General features: G+C 38.9%; 1 protein-coding gene across 1 annotated transcript; it reads right to left on the bottom strand.

Annotated features, from left to right (window-relative positions):
• Window positions 1–2,243: 2,243 nt before the first annotated feature.
• LOC118835238 (olfactory receptor 10S1-like) lies at window positions 2,244–3,206 on the bottom strand. The gene has a single exon (XM_036742433.1). The coding sequence runs from the start codon at window positions 3,204–3,206 to the stop codon at window positions 2,244–2,246; it is 963 nt and encodes a 320-aa protein (XP_036598328.1).
• Between the last annotated feature and the right edge of the window lie 13,626 nt (window positions 3,207–16,832).

The following is a 16,832-nucleotide window of genomic DNA, read 5'->3' as shown; positions in this document are numbered from 1 at the left end:
AGAGATAAGAAGATGAATTCATAGCAAGAAGAAAACTAAAACAGTGGAAGGTGGGGAATAAGTAGCTATTTTCAGTTCTAGTTAAGTCAATTATAGATAGCTATTTCTCCCATGTATATAGTTATTTATGTGCACATATTTTGGGGAGCATCTTTTGCCAATCACTTACCCCCTCCTTCCCTTCAGAGAACTTTCAATAATCTTGATAAACTGAGATTCGGAATGAGAACACTGACATCTGCATTAGTCTTTTCTAACTCTTTCCCAAACTCTATCCTGGTATAACTTTTTTACTTCCCCCAAAATTTTCCTTTCTTGCTTTCTCCTTTATGGATTACATCCTCTTCTTTTGCAACTTTCTTTTTTCCCCTTCAGTGTTGAAAAAATGTCTATTAGTACCTTACATTTTTAAAAAAGACAAGACGTTGTGGAAATAAGTTGTTTATCTTTCACCTTCCTTAATCAGCAAATCCAATTCCTTTATTTTCTTAAGATGAATTTCCTTCTTGAGAAGCAGCATAGTATCATGGGGAAAGCATAGGATATGCATTTAGGAAAGACTTGTGTTTGTATTCTAGCTCTGATGCTTATATCCCTAAGTCAGTCAGTTAGTCTCTCTCTCTCTCTCTCTCTCTCTCTCTCTCTCTCTCCCTGTCTCTCTGTGTCTCTCTGTCTCTCTGTCTCTCTCTCTCTCTCTCTCTCTCTCTCTCTCTCTCTCTCTCTGTCTCTCTCTCTGTCTCTCTCTCTCTCTCTCTCTCTCTCTGCCTGTCTCTCTGTGTCTCTCTGTCTCTGTCTCTGTCTCTGTCTCTCTCTGTCTCTCTCTCTCTCTCTCTCTCTCTCTCTCTCTCTCTCTCTCTCTCTCTCCCTCACTGTCGGAATTGAATTTCTTCTATGTAGGAAACTTTCAGTGATAAACTTCTTCACCAATGCTGATAATCAACTTAAGAGTCTTAGAGATTTGCCTAGAGGCACTGAGAGGTAACTTGCTCCAGTACCCACAGCAAATATGTGGCAAAAGTAAGTCTTGAACTTGAGTTTCTCACCTCTGAGGCCAATTTCCTTTCCATTTTACCACACCATCTCTTATCCTTACCAAAATGAAAATCTCTGTCCCCAAAGGACTGGTAGACCTATTATTGTAGATTTAACAAGCATACCTGGTATAGGGACATCTACCAGACTGAGGGAAAGTTGATATTAGCTGTTCACTTTTTTCAACACTACAGGAGAAAATGAATTATCTGGAAGAATTAGCTGGCTAAATGTTAATTGGTGTTGCTTTTTACCTTTCTGCAAAAAACTGTGGGAGCCGGGTCAGGCTCACATTCTACATGTGCTCTATTAGAAGGCATTCTGAACCCAGCTAGAGGAGAATTAGAAGCAAAAATATGTTGAGAAATATTCCTATCTCCTTACTCAGCTTTGTATGCAACCCTTTTCCCAACAATAGTTTCATCTTTCTCCTAGGCTCACTCATGGTGCCTCATAGTCTCTGATGCCTGTGATATTTTTCAAATCAAGGGTTGATGGAAGGATCTTGTGAAGGCATAAGATTTAGAGGGGAAAGGGGGATTAGAGATCAATATTTTTTGAGACTTCTCATTTGAAAGATGACAACAATTAGTTCCAGAGAGGAGAAATGATTTTTTAAGTACATAGCAAAACCCAGATCTACTGACTAAAAACATTCTGTGTTGTTTTGAGTCTACCACAGTACCTCTAAGTGGAGACAGTCAGTGTCTCTGTACAAATCAATGAGTTCTAACGCTGATATATTACTGAGTCCCATGGCCAGAATATGCTACTAGCTTTTCTCATGGAACTTCATTACCTAGTCCCCACATAAAGGTTAAGTAATGCTCTCAACTCCAGAAATCCTGGTGCCAAAGAAGGTTCAGTCTGCAGAGGTACAAGATTATCACTAAGTTTTCTATCCTTGTTGGGAGTCTAGAGAAGGGGTAGGGAATCTGCGGCCTCGAAACCACATGTGCCTGCAGGTGCCCCACCTCTGTTCTAGAGAAGCAAGAATAAATGAAGAGGGAGAGACTCTAGAGAGCATCTACTCCAAACACTATATTTTACAAGTGATAGAAATGAACCTAGATACATAAAGTGACTTTCCTCAGGTCACATTTGGGCCTGGAGCAGATCTGCTCATTCCCATCTCAATGTTATTTCCATTGCAGAATATCATTGGTCAAGTGCTGTATTGGAAAGGTTATGGAAATGGGTTATAGTACACATCATGGGGGTGGACTAACAGCAGGTGACTCTCTAGGTCCATGGCATAGAAGTCTTCTCAGAGCCCTTTTCACTTCCTTATTCCTCAAGGTGTAAATGAAGGGGTTGAGCATGGGGGTAACAATTGTGTAGAAGATGGCTGGGGCTCCTATCTCTGCCCCACTGGAGTGTGGCTGAATGTAGATACATATGGGGGGCATATAGTACAGAAATACCACTGTAAGGTGTGCTGTGCAGGTAGAAAAGGCCCGGTGGCGGCCATCTGAAGTACGAATCCTCAGCACAGATGCCACAATGAAGACATAGGAGATGATGATGAGTAACAGGCAGCCTGCCGCAACAATGCCAATGTTAGCCAGCATGACCAGCTCATTGAGGGCAGTCTCTGTACAAGCCAGCTTCAGGACAGGAGGGATGTCACAGAAGAAGTAGGCAATGTGGGAAGGCCCACAATAGGGCAGGTGGAAGGTGAGGGAGGTATGGATAGCAGAGTGTATGGTACCAGTGGCCCAAGTAGCCCCTGCCAATCCCGCACACACTTTCTGACTCATGACAACTGGGTATCGCAATGGCTGACTGATGGCCAAATAGCGGTCATAGGCCATGACAGTATAGAGGAAACATTCAGTACTAGCCAGGAAGTGGAAGGAATAGAGCTGTATAGCACAGCCCCCAAAGGATATCACCTTTCCTTCTGGAGTTAAGAGCCCTGCCAGGACCTTGGGCACAGTCACTGTGGACAGACAAGCATCCAGGAAGGACAGGTGGCCCAGAAAGTGGTACATGGGAGAGCGGAGGCGAGCATCCAAGCTCACTGTCAGCAGGATGAAAAAGTTCCCCACCACAGTGATGACGTAGATGAGGAAGAAGAGGAAGAAGAAAAATATGGGGTGCTCTGATGTGTTTGCCAACCCTTCCAGAATGAAGTGGGTCACCAGTGTTTTGTTTGGCCATTCTGTATCCATAATCCCTTGCCTCATAATGACAACTGAGTTATTGTAACCCCTTACACTGACTGGAGGTATTTCCTTACGCTTTCCCAGTGCCCAGAATGGTTTTGCTCTAACTGTGAATTTTTACTCTTCCCATAAAAGCCTCCTAACAATTCAAATGTTACCTCCTCCATGAACAGGAAGTCTTTGCTTACTCCCTCTCCCCCCATCCATCATTTCCCCTTGGAAATAACCTTCCCTTTTGGATTTCACATTAAATTAAATTTTTCCTTCTCTGGTGCACTTAGCATATATTTTATGTCATAATTATTTGTGTCTGTGTGTCATCCTTCTATAGGCCTGTAAATTCTATGATAGAAAGGATCACAATGTTTTCTTCTTCCAATGCCTGGAAAGGCCCCTTTTCACATAATAGGCACTGAATATTAGCCAAACTAAATTCTAGCACTTTTTTGGCTTTTGACAGACAATTTGGAGGGTATTTTATCACTCCTGCAATATGATAATTCATTGGGTACTAACATAGTAACCTTGTTTCACAGTGAAAGGGCTCAGAGGAGACAGAAGATAGGGTTACCTGGATGGTGTCAGTGGTCCCTAATATTCTGCTATTCTTTCTTCTTCCTGTCTCACTCTCTTAGTGTTGAGAATGGCATATCTGAGTCATTCAAATGTCAGTCATAGATGTTGAATTTCCCACTCAGAGAGCCAGTGTGCCTAGGTGGGCTTGCAAGTCAGCTCTTTGTAGCTTTCCAATGGAGCTGGCTCTCTTCTAGGTGTTGTTGGCCTTCACTTTCTTTGTAGATTTCTTCTCTAACCCTGTAGCTGTGAGTGAGCAGTGCTTTATGCTTCATGTACTGCCTTGGGGATACCATTCAGTCTGTTGGGAAGCTTTGGGTGGATCTTTGACATGACATCTCCTGAGTATTTGCAGTCTAGATTTCATCTCGTTATCGTGGAGAGGAATCCATCCTATGTCAGACCATGTGGAGAGTATCAGGCAACTATACACACTAACACTGAGTGTAACAATGAGATCTTTGTGGGTTGACTGAATAATTATCTCAAGAATTATTGCAGTTCATCTCAATCCTTTCACATGAATTTCAATAAGCTGCCTTTCTATAATCTTCAGCTTTCTTAATATGCCTCGCTGACATTTTCTTAGTTGCTAAGACTTGAAATCACTCATCTTTGATTCTTTCGTTTTCCTTGTGATCTATATTAAATATGTACGTATATATGTATAAATATATTTCACTCACTGAGTCAATCACCTATATATTTATTCAAAACAAATATTAATTTAGTGCTTACTATATATAAAACACTAGACTTAGAATTGAGGTCTACAAAGATAAGTAAGACAGAATCAAGGAATGTATTATGATTTAGTACTGTGAGGTCCAAATTGACATGACTCGAATTTGAGTGTGATAAGAAAAATGAAAAGTCCTTTGAGAATTCAGAAGAAGGGGAGATTATTTATAGGTGGGGGAGATTATTTCTTGTTGGAAGAATTAAGGAAGACTCTATTCAGGTTGTGGCATTCGAGCTGGGCTTTCAAGGATGGTTAGACTTTCAGTAGGCAGAGATAGGAAAGGGTTCCATGCAATTACAATTATCCCTCCCACACTGTGGGGGTTAGAAATGTGGCACTCCTGAGGTCTGGAAAATCCATGTAAAATTTTTTGACCCTCTCTTTGTACCAGAGGAGTCTGAAATTTTTCTTTTTCTTTTATGGGGGTGTTTATGGTACTATACATATTTTAGGCATTTCTGAGTTTCTAATATTTTTCTGTTTCACCTGCTGTCTTTTGAGTGGTGTCTGCAGCTTCCACAAAACTCCCTCAAAATTCTCACTTAATTTCTTTTTTTTGTTTTTAATTTTCTAATTTTTAAATTTTTAGTTTACAACACTTACCTCCATATGATTTTGAGTTCCAGATTTCCTTCTCCCCTCCCCGCTCCCTCCCCAAGACAGCATGGAATCTGATACATCTTTCACGTATAACTTCACATTGAACTTATTTACACACTAGTCAAGTTGTGAAGAAGAGTTATGACCAATGGAATGAATCATGAGAAAGAAGAAACAAAAAAAAACCCCAAAAAAACAAAGAGAGAAAAAAGGGGGAAAACGCAGACATAAAATGTGCCTAAATCTGCATTCATACTTCATAGTTCTTTCTCTGGATGTAGATAGTATTCTCCATCATGAATCCTTTGGAGTTGTCTTTGCACCTTGTGTTGCTGAGAAGAGCAAAGTATATCAAGGTTAGTCCTCAAAGAATCCATATATCTGTGGTTGTGTAGAATGTTCTCCTAGTTCTGCTCCCCTCACTCAACATTGTATCGTGTAGGTTTTTCCAGGTTGTTATGAAGTCCCTATGATCCCTATTTCTTATAACACAATAGTATTCCATTACCTTCATATACCACAACTTGTTCAGCCATTCCCCAATTGATGGACATCCCCTTGATTTCCAGTTTTTTGCTACTACAAAAAGAGCCGCTATACATATTTTTGTACGTATGGGTCCTTTTCCCACCTGTGTGATCTCTTCGTGATACAACCCTAGAAGTGGTATTGCTGGGTCAAAGGGTATGCATATTTTTATAGCCCTTTGGGCATAGTTCCAAATTGCTCTCCAGAATGGCTGGATCAGTTCACAACTCCACCAGCAATGTCACAATGTTCCAATTTTTCCACATCCCTCTCAGCATTTATCATTTTCCTGTTTTGTCATTTTAGCCTATCTGACAGGAGAGATGTGGTACCTAAGAGTTGTTTTGATTTGCATTTCTTTAATCAGTAGTGATATCGAGGCCATATGCCTATGGATATCCTTAATTTCTTCCTCTGAAAACTGCCTGTTCATATCTTTTGACAATTTCTCAATTGGGGAATGACTTGTATTCCTATATATTTGGCACAGTTCCCTGTATATTTTAGAGATGAGGCCTTTATCATAGACACTGGTTGTAAAGATTTTCTCCCAATTTCTGCTTCCCTCCTAATCTTTGTTGCATTGGCTTTTGTTTTATATAAAAACATGTCAATTTAACATAATAAAAATTTTCCATTTTGGGTATTGTGATGCTCTCTCTCTGTTGTTGGGTCATGAATTCTTTTCTTTTCCATAAATCTGATAGGTAAACTCTTCCTTGCTCTCCCAAATTGCTTATAGTATCAGCCTTTATTCCTAAACCATGTACCCAATTTGACTTTATGTTGGTATATGGTGTAAGATATTGGTCTATGCCCAGTTTCTGCCCTACCATTTTCCAATTTTGCCGGCAGTTTTTGTGAAATAGTGAATTCTTAGCCCAGAAGCTGAATTATTTGGGTTTATCAAAGAGTAGATTGCTATAGTCATTGACTTCTCCATCTTGTGTACCTATCCTATTCCACAGATCCATGACTCTATTTCTTAGCCAGTACCAGGTAGTTTTGATGACTGCTGCTTTATAGTAAAGCTTAATATCTGGTATGTCTAAGCTACCTTCCCTAGCATTTCTTTTCATTAATACCCTAGATATTCTAGACCTCTTGTTCTTCCAGATGAATTTTGTTATTATTTTATCCAGCTCTGTAAAATAATCTTTTGGCAGTTACATTGGTATGGCACTGAATAGATAGATTAATTTAGGTAAAATTGTCATTTTTATTATATTAGCTCGGCCTAACCATGAGCAACTAATATTTTTCCATTTATTTAGATCTGACTTTATTCACGTGAAAAGTGTTTCATAATTATGTTCATATGGTCCCTGGGTCCATCTTGGCAGATAGACTCCCAAATATTTAATAGTGTCTACAGTAACTTTGAATGGAATTTCTCTTTCTATCTCTTGCTGTTGGGCTTTGTTAGTAATGTATAGGAATGCCGAGGATTTATGTTGGTTTATTTAATGTCCGGCAACTTTGCCAAAGTTGTTTATTATTTCAAGTAGTTTTTTACTTGATTCTCTAGGATTCTCTAAGTAAATCATCATATCATTTGCAAAAAGTGATAATTTAGTTTCTTCTTTGCCTACTCTAATTCCTTCAATTTCTTTTTCTCCTCTTATTTCTACAGCTAACATTTCTAGTACCAGATTGGATAATAGGAGTGATAATGAACATCCTTGTTTCTCCCCTGATCTTATTGGGAATGCATCTAGCTTACCCCCATTACAAATAATGCTTGCTGATGGTTTTCGGTAGATGCTATTCATAATTTTAAGGAAGGCTCCATTTATTCCTATGCTTTCTAGTGTTTTTAACAGGAATGGGAGTTGTATTTTGTCAAAGGCTTTTTCTGCATCTATTGAGATGATCATAAGGTTTCTGCTGGTTTTTTTTTTGTTGATATGGTCAATTATGCTAATAGTTTTCCTAGTATTGAACCAGCCTTGCATTCCTGGAATAAATCCTACCTGGTGGTAGTGTATTATTCTCGTGATAAGTTGCTGCAATCTTTCTGTTAATATTTTATTTAAAATTTTTTCATCAATATTCATTAGGGAAATTGTTCTGTAATTTTCTTTCTCTTTTTTGACTCTACCTGGTTTGGGTATTAGTACCACATTTGTGTCATAAAAAGAATTTGGTAGGACTCCTTCTTCACCTATTTTCCCAAATAGTCTACAAAGTATAGGAACTATTTGTTCTTTAAATATTTGATAAAATTCACATGTAAAACCATCTGGCCCTGGCGATTTTTTCAAAAGGAGTTCATTGATGGCTTGCTCAATTTCTTTTTCTGAGATGGGGTTATTTAGAAATTTTACTTCCTTTTCTGTTAACCCGGGCAATTTATGTTTTTGTAGATATTGATCCATATCCCTAAGGTTGTCAAGTTTATGGGCATACAATTCGGCAAAATAATTCCTAATTATTGTTTTGATTTCCTCTTCATTAGAGGTGACCTCACCCTTTTCATTTTTGATACTGGTAATTTGATTTTCTTCTTTCTTTTTTTTAATCAAATTGATCAAAGGTTTATCAATTTTATTGGTTCTTTCATAAAACCAGCTCTTTGTTTTATTTATTAATTCAATAGTTTTCTTGGTTTCAATTTTATTAATCTCTCCTTTGATTTTCAGTATTTCTAGCTTGGTCTTTAATTGGGGATTTTCAATTTGTTCTTTTTCTAGCTTTTTCAGTTGCATGCCCAATTCATTGATCTCCTTTTCTCTATTTTATTCATGTAAGCATTTAGAGACATAAAACTTCCACTGAGAACTGATTTTGCTGCATCCCATAAGTTTTGGTATGTTGTCTCATTATTGTCATTCTCTTGAATGAAGTTATTAATTGATTCTTTGATTTCTACTTTGGCCCACTCATTCTTTAGAATTAGATTGTTTAATTTCCAATTAATTTTTAGCTTATTTTTCCCTGGTTCTTTGTTACAAATAATTTGTATTGCATCATGATCTGAAAAGTGTGCTTTGACTACTTCTGCCTTTCTGCACTGGATTTTATACCCTAGTGCATGGTGAATTTTTGAGTATGTGCCATGTTCCACTGAGAAAAAAGTATATTCCCCTTTATCCCCTTTCACTTTTCTCCAGAGGTCTACTATATCTGCCTTTTCTAAAATTGTATTCACTTCCTTAACTTCTTTCTTATTTATTTTGAGGTTAGATTTATCAGGCTCAGAGAGGGGGAGGTTGAGGTCTCCCATTATTATAGTTTTGGTGTCTGTTTCTTCCTATAACTCCCTTAACCTCTCCACTAAGAGTCTGCATGCCATACCACAAGTGAATATATGTTAAACAATGATACTGCTTCATTGTTTACGGTGCCTTTTAGCAGGATGTAGTGTCCTTCCTTGTCTCTTTTAATTAAATCTAATCTTACTTTTGCTTTGTCTGAGATTAGGCTTGCTACACCTGCCGTTTTACTTTAGCTGAAGCAAAATATATTTTGCTCCAGCCTTTTACCTTTACCCTGAGTGTATCACCCTGTTTCAAATGTGTTTCTTGGTTTTTAATCCATTCTGCTATCTGCTTAGATTTTATGGGAGAGTTCATCCCATTCACATTCACAGTTATGATTTCTATCTGTATCTTTTTCTCCATCCTATTTCCCCCCTATTTATACTTTTATTTCTCCCTTTCCCCTTCTACTACCCAACAAAGTTTTGTTTTGACCGCTGTCTTCCTCAGTTTACCTTTCCTCTTGATTCTCCTCCCTTATCTTACCGTTTTCCACTTGCTACTTCTTCCCTACCTTCTGACCACCCTCTCCTTTTTTTCCCCCTTTCTCCTCTTACTGCCTGTAGGACAAGTTTGATTTCTATAGTTATTAGGGTATGTTATTCCCTTCTTGAACCAGATCCAATGACAATAAAGCTCAAATACTTCTCTTCTCCCTCCCTTCTTTCTCTCTACTATAATGTGTTTTTGTGCCTCTTCATTTGATGTAATTTACCCTTTTTTACTACCTCCTTATCTCTTATCCCATAACCCTCCCTTTACATCTCTTAATTATGTTTTTTTTTCCTTATATCAGCTATTTTATACAGACATTCACAGTCCATGTGTGTCCCTTTCAATTGTCATAATAGCTGTACTGTTCTCAAGATTGACATATGTATGTATGTATGTATGTATGTATATATATATGTGTGTGTGTGTGTGTGTGTGTGTGTGTGTGTGTGTGTGTAAAACATACATAAGGTGATATAATCCTATATAAAGATGTAAATAATTTGCCCTTATTGATTAATAAGGTTTGTGGGGGTTTTTCCCCCGTTTACCTTTTCATGTTTCTCTTGAATTTTGTATTTGAATATCAAATTTTCCATTGAGTTCTGGCCTTTTCATCAAGAAGATCTGGAATTCCCTTATTTCGTTGAATGTCCATCTCCTTCCCTGAAAAAAATATGCTTAATTTGGCTGGGTAGTTGATCCTTGGTTGTAGTCCCAGCTCCTTTGCCCTTCAGAATATCATATTCCAATTTCTCCTGTCATTTAATGTAGAAGCTGAGAGATCCTGTGTGATCCGGACTGTAATTCCACGATATTTGAATTGTTTCTTTTTGGTTGCTTGCAGTATTTTCTCTTTGGCTGTGTAACTCTGAAATTTGGCTATAATATTTCTTGATGTTTTCAATTTGGGATCTCTTTTAAGGCGGTGATGGTGGATTCTCTTAATTACTATTTTACCCTCTGGTTTTAGGACCTCTGGGCAGTTATCTTTGATAATTTCTTCGAAGATACTGTCAAGGCTCTTTTTCTATTGTAGATTTACGGTAGACCAACAATTCTTAAGTTGTCTCTCCTGGATCTATTTTCCAGGTGAGTTGTTTTTCCCATCAGATATTTCACATTTTTTTCTATTTTTTTTCATTCTTTACATTTTGTGTGACTACTTCTTGATGCCTCATAGAGTCATTAGCTTACACTTGCTCAATTCTAATTTCTTATGAGTTGCTGTCTTCATTTTGCTTTTGAGTCTCCTTTTCCAGTTGGTTGATTTTACCTCCCACGGTGTCATTTTCTCTATATAGATTCTGAATCTCCATAGCCATTTCACCAATCTTATTTTTTAAGGATCTGATTTCATCAGTGGTTTTATTTTCCTTTTTTTTTCCATTTTTTCTTCTACCTCCCTAATTTGGTTTTTAAAATCCTCCTTTAGCTCTTCCAGTAATGCTTTTTGGGCTTGAGATCAGTTCACATTACCTTTTGAGGTATCAGATGTGGGTATAGTGTCATTGCTATCCTCTTCCAAATTAGTATTTTGATCATGCCTGTCTCCATAAAAAGAATCAATGGTGCTCGGTTTTTTGTGTTCTTCTTCGTTTTGGTTAGCCTTTTCCTGGCTTTACAATGAATCTCTGCTTTTGGGGCTCAGGGCTCTCTGTCCCAGGTTTCTTATTCTGTGGATTGTGAGTCTAGCTACTGGCTTTGTGTATTATAGCCTTCAGTTTCCTGAAGTGTGGGGGAGGGGTCTGGCTGCCTGAAGTCTCCTCTTCCCCTGGGTCGGCACTGTTGCTCTTCAGCAATGGTCTCATCTGTTTGTTGTCTGTGCTGGTGTGTGGTGCTTCCTCAGGGGGGTCCAAGCGTGTGTCTGGGCTCCTGGTGTTGACCCCCGAAGGCTCTGCCTCTCTGGGACTCAGGAACTCCCACTGCTCGGCCACTGAAGCCCCACTTCTGTCTCCTCTATTCCAGTGTCTTTTTCCAGAGGAATACTCTGGGTTGGGGGGGAGGGTTGGGGTGGGGGAAGTGATTAGAGCCGTTTACTTGGCCATTATGTCTCCCAGAAGTTCAAGAAGATGAATTTCATACCTTTGGCTTGCAAGCCCCAGGAGTTGATGTCTCATGGCTGGTGGCATTGTGCTGCTGCCTCTTGTCCCTTCCACTGACTGCCGTCCTGTATTGGGAGGCCTGGGGATCTCTGGTGGTTTTGGGCACCCAGCTTTCTCCCACCCTGTCTCCCACATTGGTTTCTGCAGCTGCCAGCACTCTGCCAGCCTGCAGATTCGTCCCATAAGCCTTTTGAACTCTCCTGGCTTGAAATTTGCCTCCCTCACACTGCTCCTGGTTTCTAACTCTCTCAAATCTGCTCACATTCACTGTTTTATACAAATCTGACAGAAATTGTGAGAGATCTCCAGTAAGATGCTGTTATCATACGGCCATCTTGGCTCACCACCTGCCCCCCACTTAATTTCTTATGCCAAACCACAATATATCAAAACTGTGAAGGGGGAAAAAGTGACATAGAAGGGATAACTGTATAGAATATTATAACTACAAGACACCTTAGAAGTCATCTAGTCCAAGCTCTTCATTTTCCAGATGACAAAGCAAAGATGTGTCAAAAGAAACAAGACTAGAGAGTGGCAGTGTTAGAATTACACCCTGGAATGACTAGCTCTTTCCACTGCACCATACTGCCTTTCAAAAAGGAAGCAATGCAGTCCAGGGTAAAGACCTCAGGTTCTAGAGTCAGAGAACACAGGTTCAAATCTCATCAACAACACTTAGAACCAATGGGTTCATGGGAAAGTAACCTCATTAGGCCTCAATTTCCACATCCATAAAATGAAAGGATTGGGATAGATGGACTCTGTGGTCCTTTTCATTTCTATATCATTGATCTTGTGAATAGAGTAAGCAGGCACATTCAAGGAACAGCAACTTGCTTGGATCATGAAAAATACAAATAATAATATCAAGACATTTGTGTAGCACTTTAAGATTTGCAGATCACCTTCATCACTACAGCCCTATGAATTAGATAAAGCAGTAATAATTGTTTATATCACAGATGAGGAAACTAAGCATTAGAGAGGGCAAATGACTTGCCTATCATCTTTCAGCTTGCAGCTGTCAGTGACACGATTTAAACTGAGGTCTTCTCATTTTTTTGTCCAGTGCTCTTTTCAGTACACTATATAATGTAAGATAAAGTTTCAAAAAGCTAGACAGGAAGTAGAATGATGAAGATTTTTGAACACTGTGTTAAAGAATTTTGATTTGATTGAATGGGTAATAGGGAATGCTTCAGGGCTTGTGAAGAGGTTAATTCTATGGTCCTATTTATTGTGAAGGTTAATCTGATGGTAGTATATAGGATGGATTGCAATGGGAAGCAAGTGCAGTTTGGGAGCCCAGTTAGACAATTATTGCAATAGCCCAGAGGAGAAGAAACCAGAGCCTGGTGGTGGTAGTGAAAGTAGATAGGAAGGACAGATTTGAAACACTCTTTGAATGTAGAACCTATAATACTTCAAAATTGATCCTCCGGGAAACAATAAGGAACGGAGGTGATTCAAAGTTGACTCCTACATGGAATGAATGTGATGGCAAAGAAAACTCTTTGTTTCAGGATTTATGGGAGTACAGTATAGTAACCTATCACTCTGTCTTCTTCCCCAAGCACCATCCTCACCACCCCCTCCCCCAGAATGAAGCAATCCATGTTTGTGTCTTTGGGATTTTTTTCCAAACTGTTTCTTGAGGGATGGAATGAAATTCTATTTCCAATTACTGATGCCATGAGTGCAGTCCAATGTGAATAAAAGAGACCTAAGGAATTTCAGAACTTGAAGACACCTTGTTCATCATCTAGTTAAAGGGTTCTTTACCTTTTTGTGCCAGGCACCACTTTAACAGTCTTGTGAAGAAAATGGACCCCATCTCAAAATAATGGTTTGCTGTCTACATTCATTATTAAGGAGAAGCAAAATTTTAGTTAGAGGTTAGTGAAAATACATATGTAGTTGTTTCCTATCCAGGTTCAGAAACTCTAAAATTTTCCATGTATCCACTGGACCCTCTTAGCATTTAATTTTAATAATTTTTTGGTTAAATATTTTAAGAAAAAGACAAAAAGCCCTATTCTGGATTTAAAAGTCCATCACTCTCTAGAAGAGGGTGGTTGGCAAGAATGACTTATCTTTAGTCCTCTGGATTTACAGTTTCTTGAAGCATTAATTTGAATTCTCAAGTATTCAGAAAAGCTTTTCCTATAATTTTGTTGTCATTGTGCAAATTGTTCTCCTTGTTTTGGTCACTTCCATATGTCAAGTCAAAGATGTCTTCTCGGTTCCCTATTTAACCACTCCATCATTTATTATGGTACAATAATATTCCAGCAATTAATATGACACAATTTGTTTGACCATTACCTAATATGTGGGGAGTTCCTTATTTTCCATGTTCTGGCTACTATAAAAAGAGCAGCTATACATATTTTTGTACATATGTATGGGTTCTTTTCTTCTTTCTTGGATCTCATTGGAGTGGAAGAGCTGGATCAAAGGGTATGCATAATTTGATCACTTCGGGAGAATAATTCAAAATTATTTTCTAGAATGTATGGACAAATTAACAGCTCTACCAACAATAAATTAGTCTGGCATTTTCTCTTAAATCCTTCTTGTTGTTAAAACTGTAATTTTATTCTTTCGTCTTTTTTTCCAATCCAATGATTTTGAAGTAGAACCTCAGAAGTTTTTAATTTGTGTTTCCTTAGTTATTAGCGATTCGGAACATTTTCGTATAGTTACTGATAGTTTGTGTTTCTCCCTATACAATTGCCTGTTTAATATCCTTATATTGGGGAATGACTCTTGGTCTTATTATTTTTAATCAATTACTTATCTTGGATAAAAGGACTTATAAAAAACTCACTGCAATGATTTTCCCCAATTATGTTTCCCTTTTAATTTTAGCTGCATTAGGTTTGTTTGTGCAAAAGTTTTTCAATTTCATATAATCAAAATGACACATTTCATTTTATGTGATCCTCTCTACCACCTGTTTGCTCATGAACTCTTCCCTTATCAATAGATCTGAAGGGTAATATTTTCCTTGCACTTCCAGTTTGCTTATGATGTCAACTTTGATGTCCAAGTCATGAGTCAATTTAAAGTTTATCTTGGTATGTGACATGAGATGTTGTTGTATAGTATGTCCAGCTACTACCACACTGCCTTCCAATTTTCCAGAAATTTCTTCTTCCTCCTTGTATCAGGAGTGCCGAGTTTATAATCTCAAAGAGGATCATAAACATGTCTGAAAGGTTCGGAACCGCCGGATAGAAGAAACTCTCAAAGTAGAAGGCAGAAGAATCAAAACATTTATTTAGGCTCCACAGTAACCAACCCATGAACCAGAAGCCCCATTTTGATATGTTGATCAAAATCTTCCAGGCCCAATAAGTACGCCTTGCAAGAGTAACCAGGAGGCTACAGAGAAGCATGATTGCGTAAAGCAAAATCATGCTTCCCCCTCGATGGTAATAAGATTACCCACTGGCCTGAAGTCTTTGTTCAGCTTCCTCCCGTAGATCAGCTCTGCTACTGGCAGCTCCTGCCTCAGCTGTGTCCGTGTCTGAAACTGAAGCTGCAACTGAAACTGACGATGTAACGGTCGCTGTAACTGACGATGTAACTGTCGCTGGCTCCAACCGGAAAAGGAAAAGAAGATCTTCAAGCTGTCCTCTCCCCTCTTATAGGGTTTTTGACATCATCAAGCTCCGCCCAAATGACCAGGGCCGATTGGTTCCTGAGTTGGCCCCTCCCCCTAGCATAGCCGTTAACACCTCCCCTCAGCCAGCCCCATGACTCCTCACACAGGAAGTTGTCTGCTTCCCGGCATGCTCCCCGGGCCTCCTGCCCCGGAAGAGCAAGCCACAGTGTCCAGAGGCTCAATGAGGTAAACTGAGTCATTCAAAGAAAACAAAGGCCATTCTGGTTACACTCCACCCCTTGTTATAGGATACATAATCTAATCAGCCATGTATCCTAGAACATACATTGTGATCCAATTACAAAGGAAACTAAAACATATCATTCATTATAAAGCAAAACATATCATTTGGTGACATTCCTAAATATTGGTTTACGATTCAAATGCGATCCACCCCTAGATCCCAGCGAAACAATCTCTTCAATCAATCATCCCCAAAACAATTATCAACAATTCAAATGTCCACCCCTAAATCCTTGTATCCATTACATAGGATCAATAATATCATAACAATAAAACAACACAGCAAGGATAACACAAAATAAGTAAACAGAACACTATCATCATTTCCACCCCCCCCCTTGAACGATTGGGGCTCAAAATCTTGGGGTGAGGGGTGAAGGTCTCATTTTCCATAGCTTCTTCATGCTGAAATTGGATGTAGAGATGGCCCTGCCCCCAAAAAGTCCCATTCCAGAGGTCATTTCTTTAATGAGCTGGCAGGAATTCCAAGAATGCTACATGCTTAGGCAGTCACCGGAAAGTGCAGGGTGCTTAAGCCTGAAGGAAACAAAACTAGCAACAAGGTTAGCCAAAACAAAGGACAAAAAGAATAGACAAGTATAGACTATAATTCTTCAAATAAAATCATCTCAAGTTTGGTTGAGATTTCAGTTATGCAAAGATCCAACATCAGAGCCAAACTCAGGTGGGAAATGTTTCTTTTCAAAAGGAACATAATGAGGAAGCCAAGAGGATCCCACCCTAGATACAGACTAAGATTGTCCTCCCAGCCTTTCCCCAGATGTACAAGTTTTCATCCGTTAATCACACAAGGTCACCTTCAGTCTGAGTGGCTTGTGGGCTTGCAGGAGCAGTTCTTATTTCCCTATTTCTCGTGTTATCAAGTCCTCTATACATTCTATATAATTCATTGGTTGGAATTCCATCTATCATTTCAAAACCTACCCCTGCTCTCAATAAAGCAGTAAACATTTCTTTCCTTGTTACTCTCCTTTGGCGCCAAGTTTGCTGGTTATTCACCCTTCTCTCTCGAGGAGATCTATCCCCTCCCCAGTCACCTAAGTCATATAACTGTAAAATCTTATTTATCACTGTTGTAAGACGGCTCCCTACTTCTCCAAGTAATAAATTCAAAATTAGTTGTTTATAAGCAGGGGGAGCTGTCCTAATTATTAAATTCCTATGAGGCAGTTCCATTGAATCATTGTAATATTTGTCTGCCGTTCCTGTCATAATGGCAGTCTTCATTACCTCCTCCTTTAGTCTCATGATACAATCTCTAAGTGAATACCAGGGTCTGTGCTCAGTGGGCCACATAGAATCAGTAGCATATCTCTTATTGCATCCCACAGCGGCTAATGCCAACAGAGTAGTCCCGCTATCACCATCTCCTTGCTGATGATGTTCCCTAAAAGC

The sequence above is a fragment of the Trichosurus vulpecula genome, chromosome 2 (genome assembly GCF_011100635.1).
Source record: "Trichosurus vulpecula isolate mTriVul1 chromosome 2, mTriVul1.pri, whole genome shotgun sequence".
NCBI classification, from domain to species: Eukaryota; Metazoa; Chordata; class Mammalia; order Diprotodontia; family Phalangeridae; genus Trichosurus; species Trichosurus vulpecula.
This window is presented reverse-complemented; position numbering and strand designations above follow the sequence as displayed.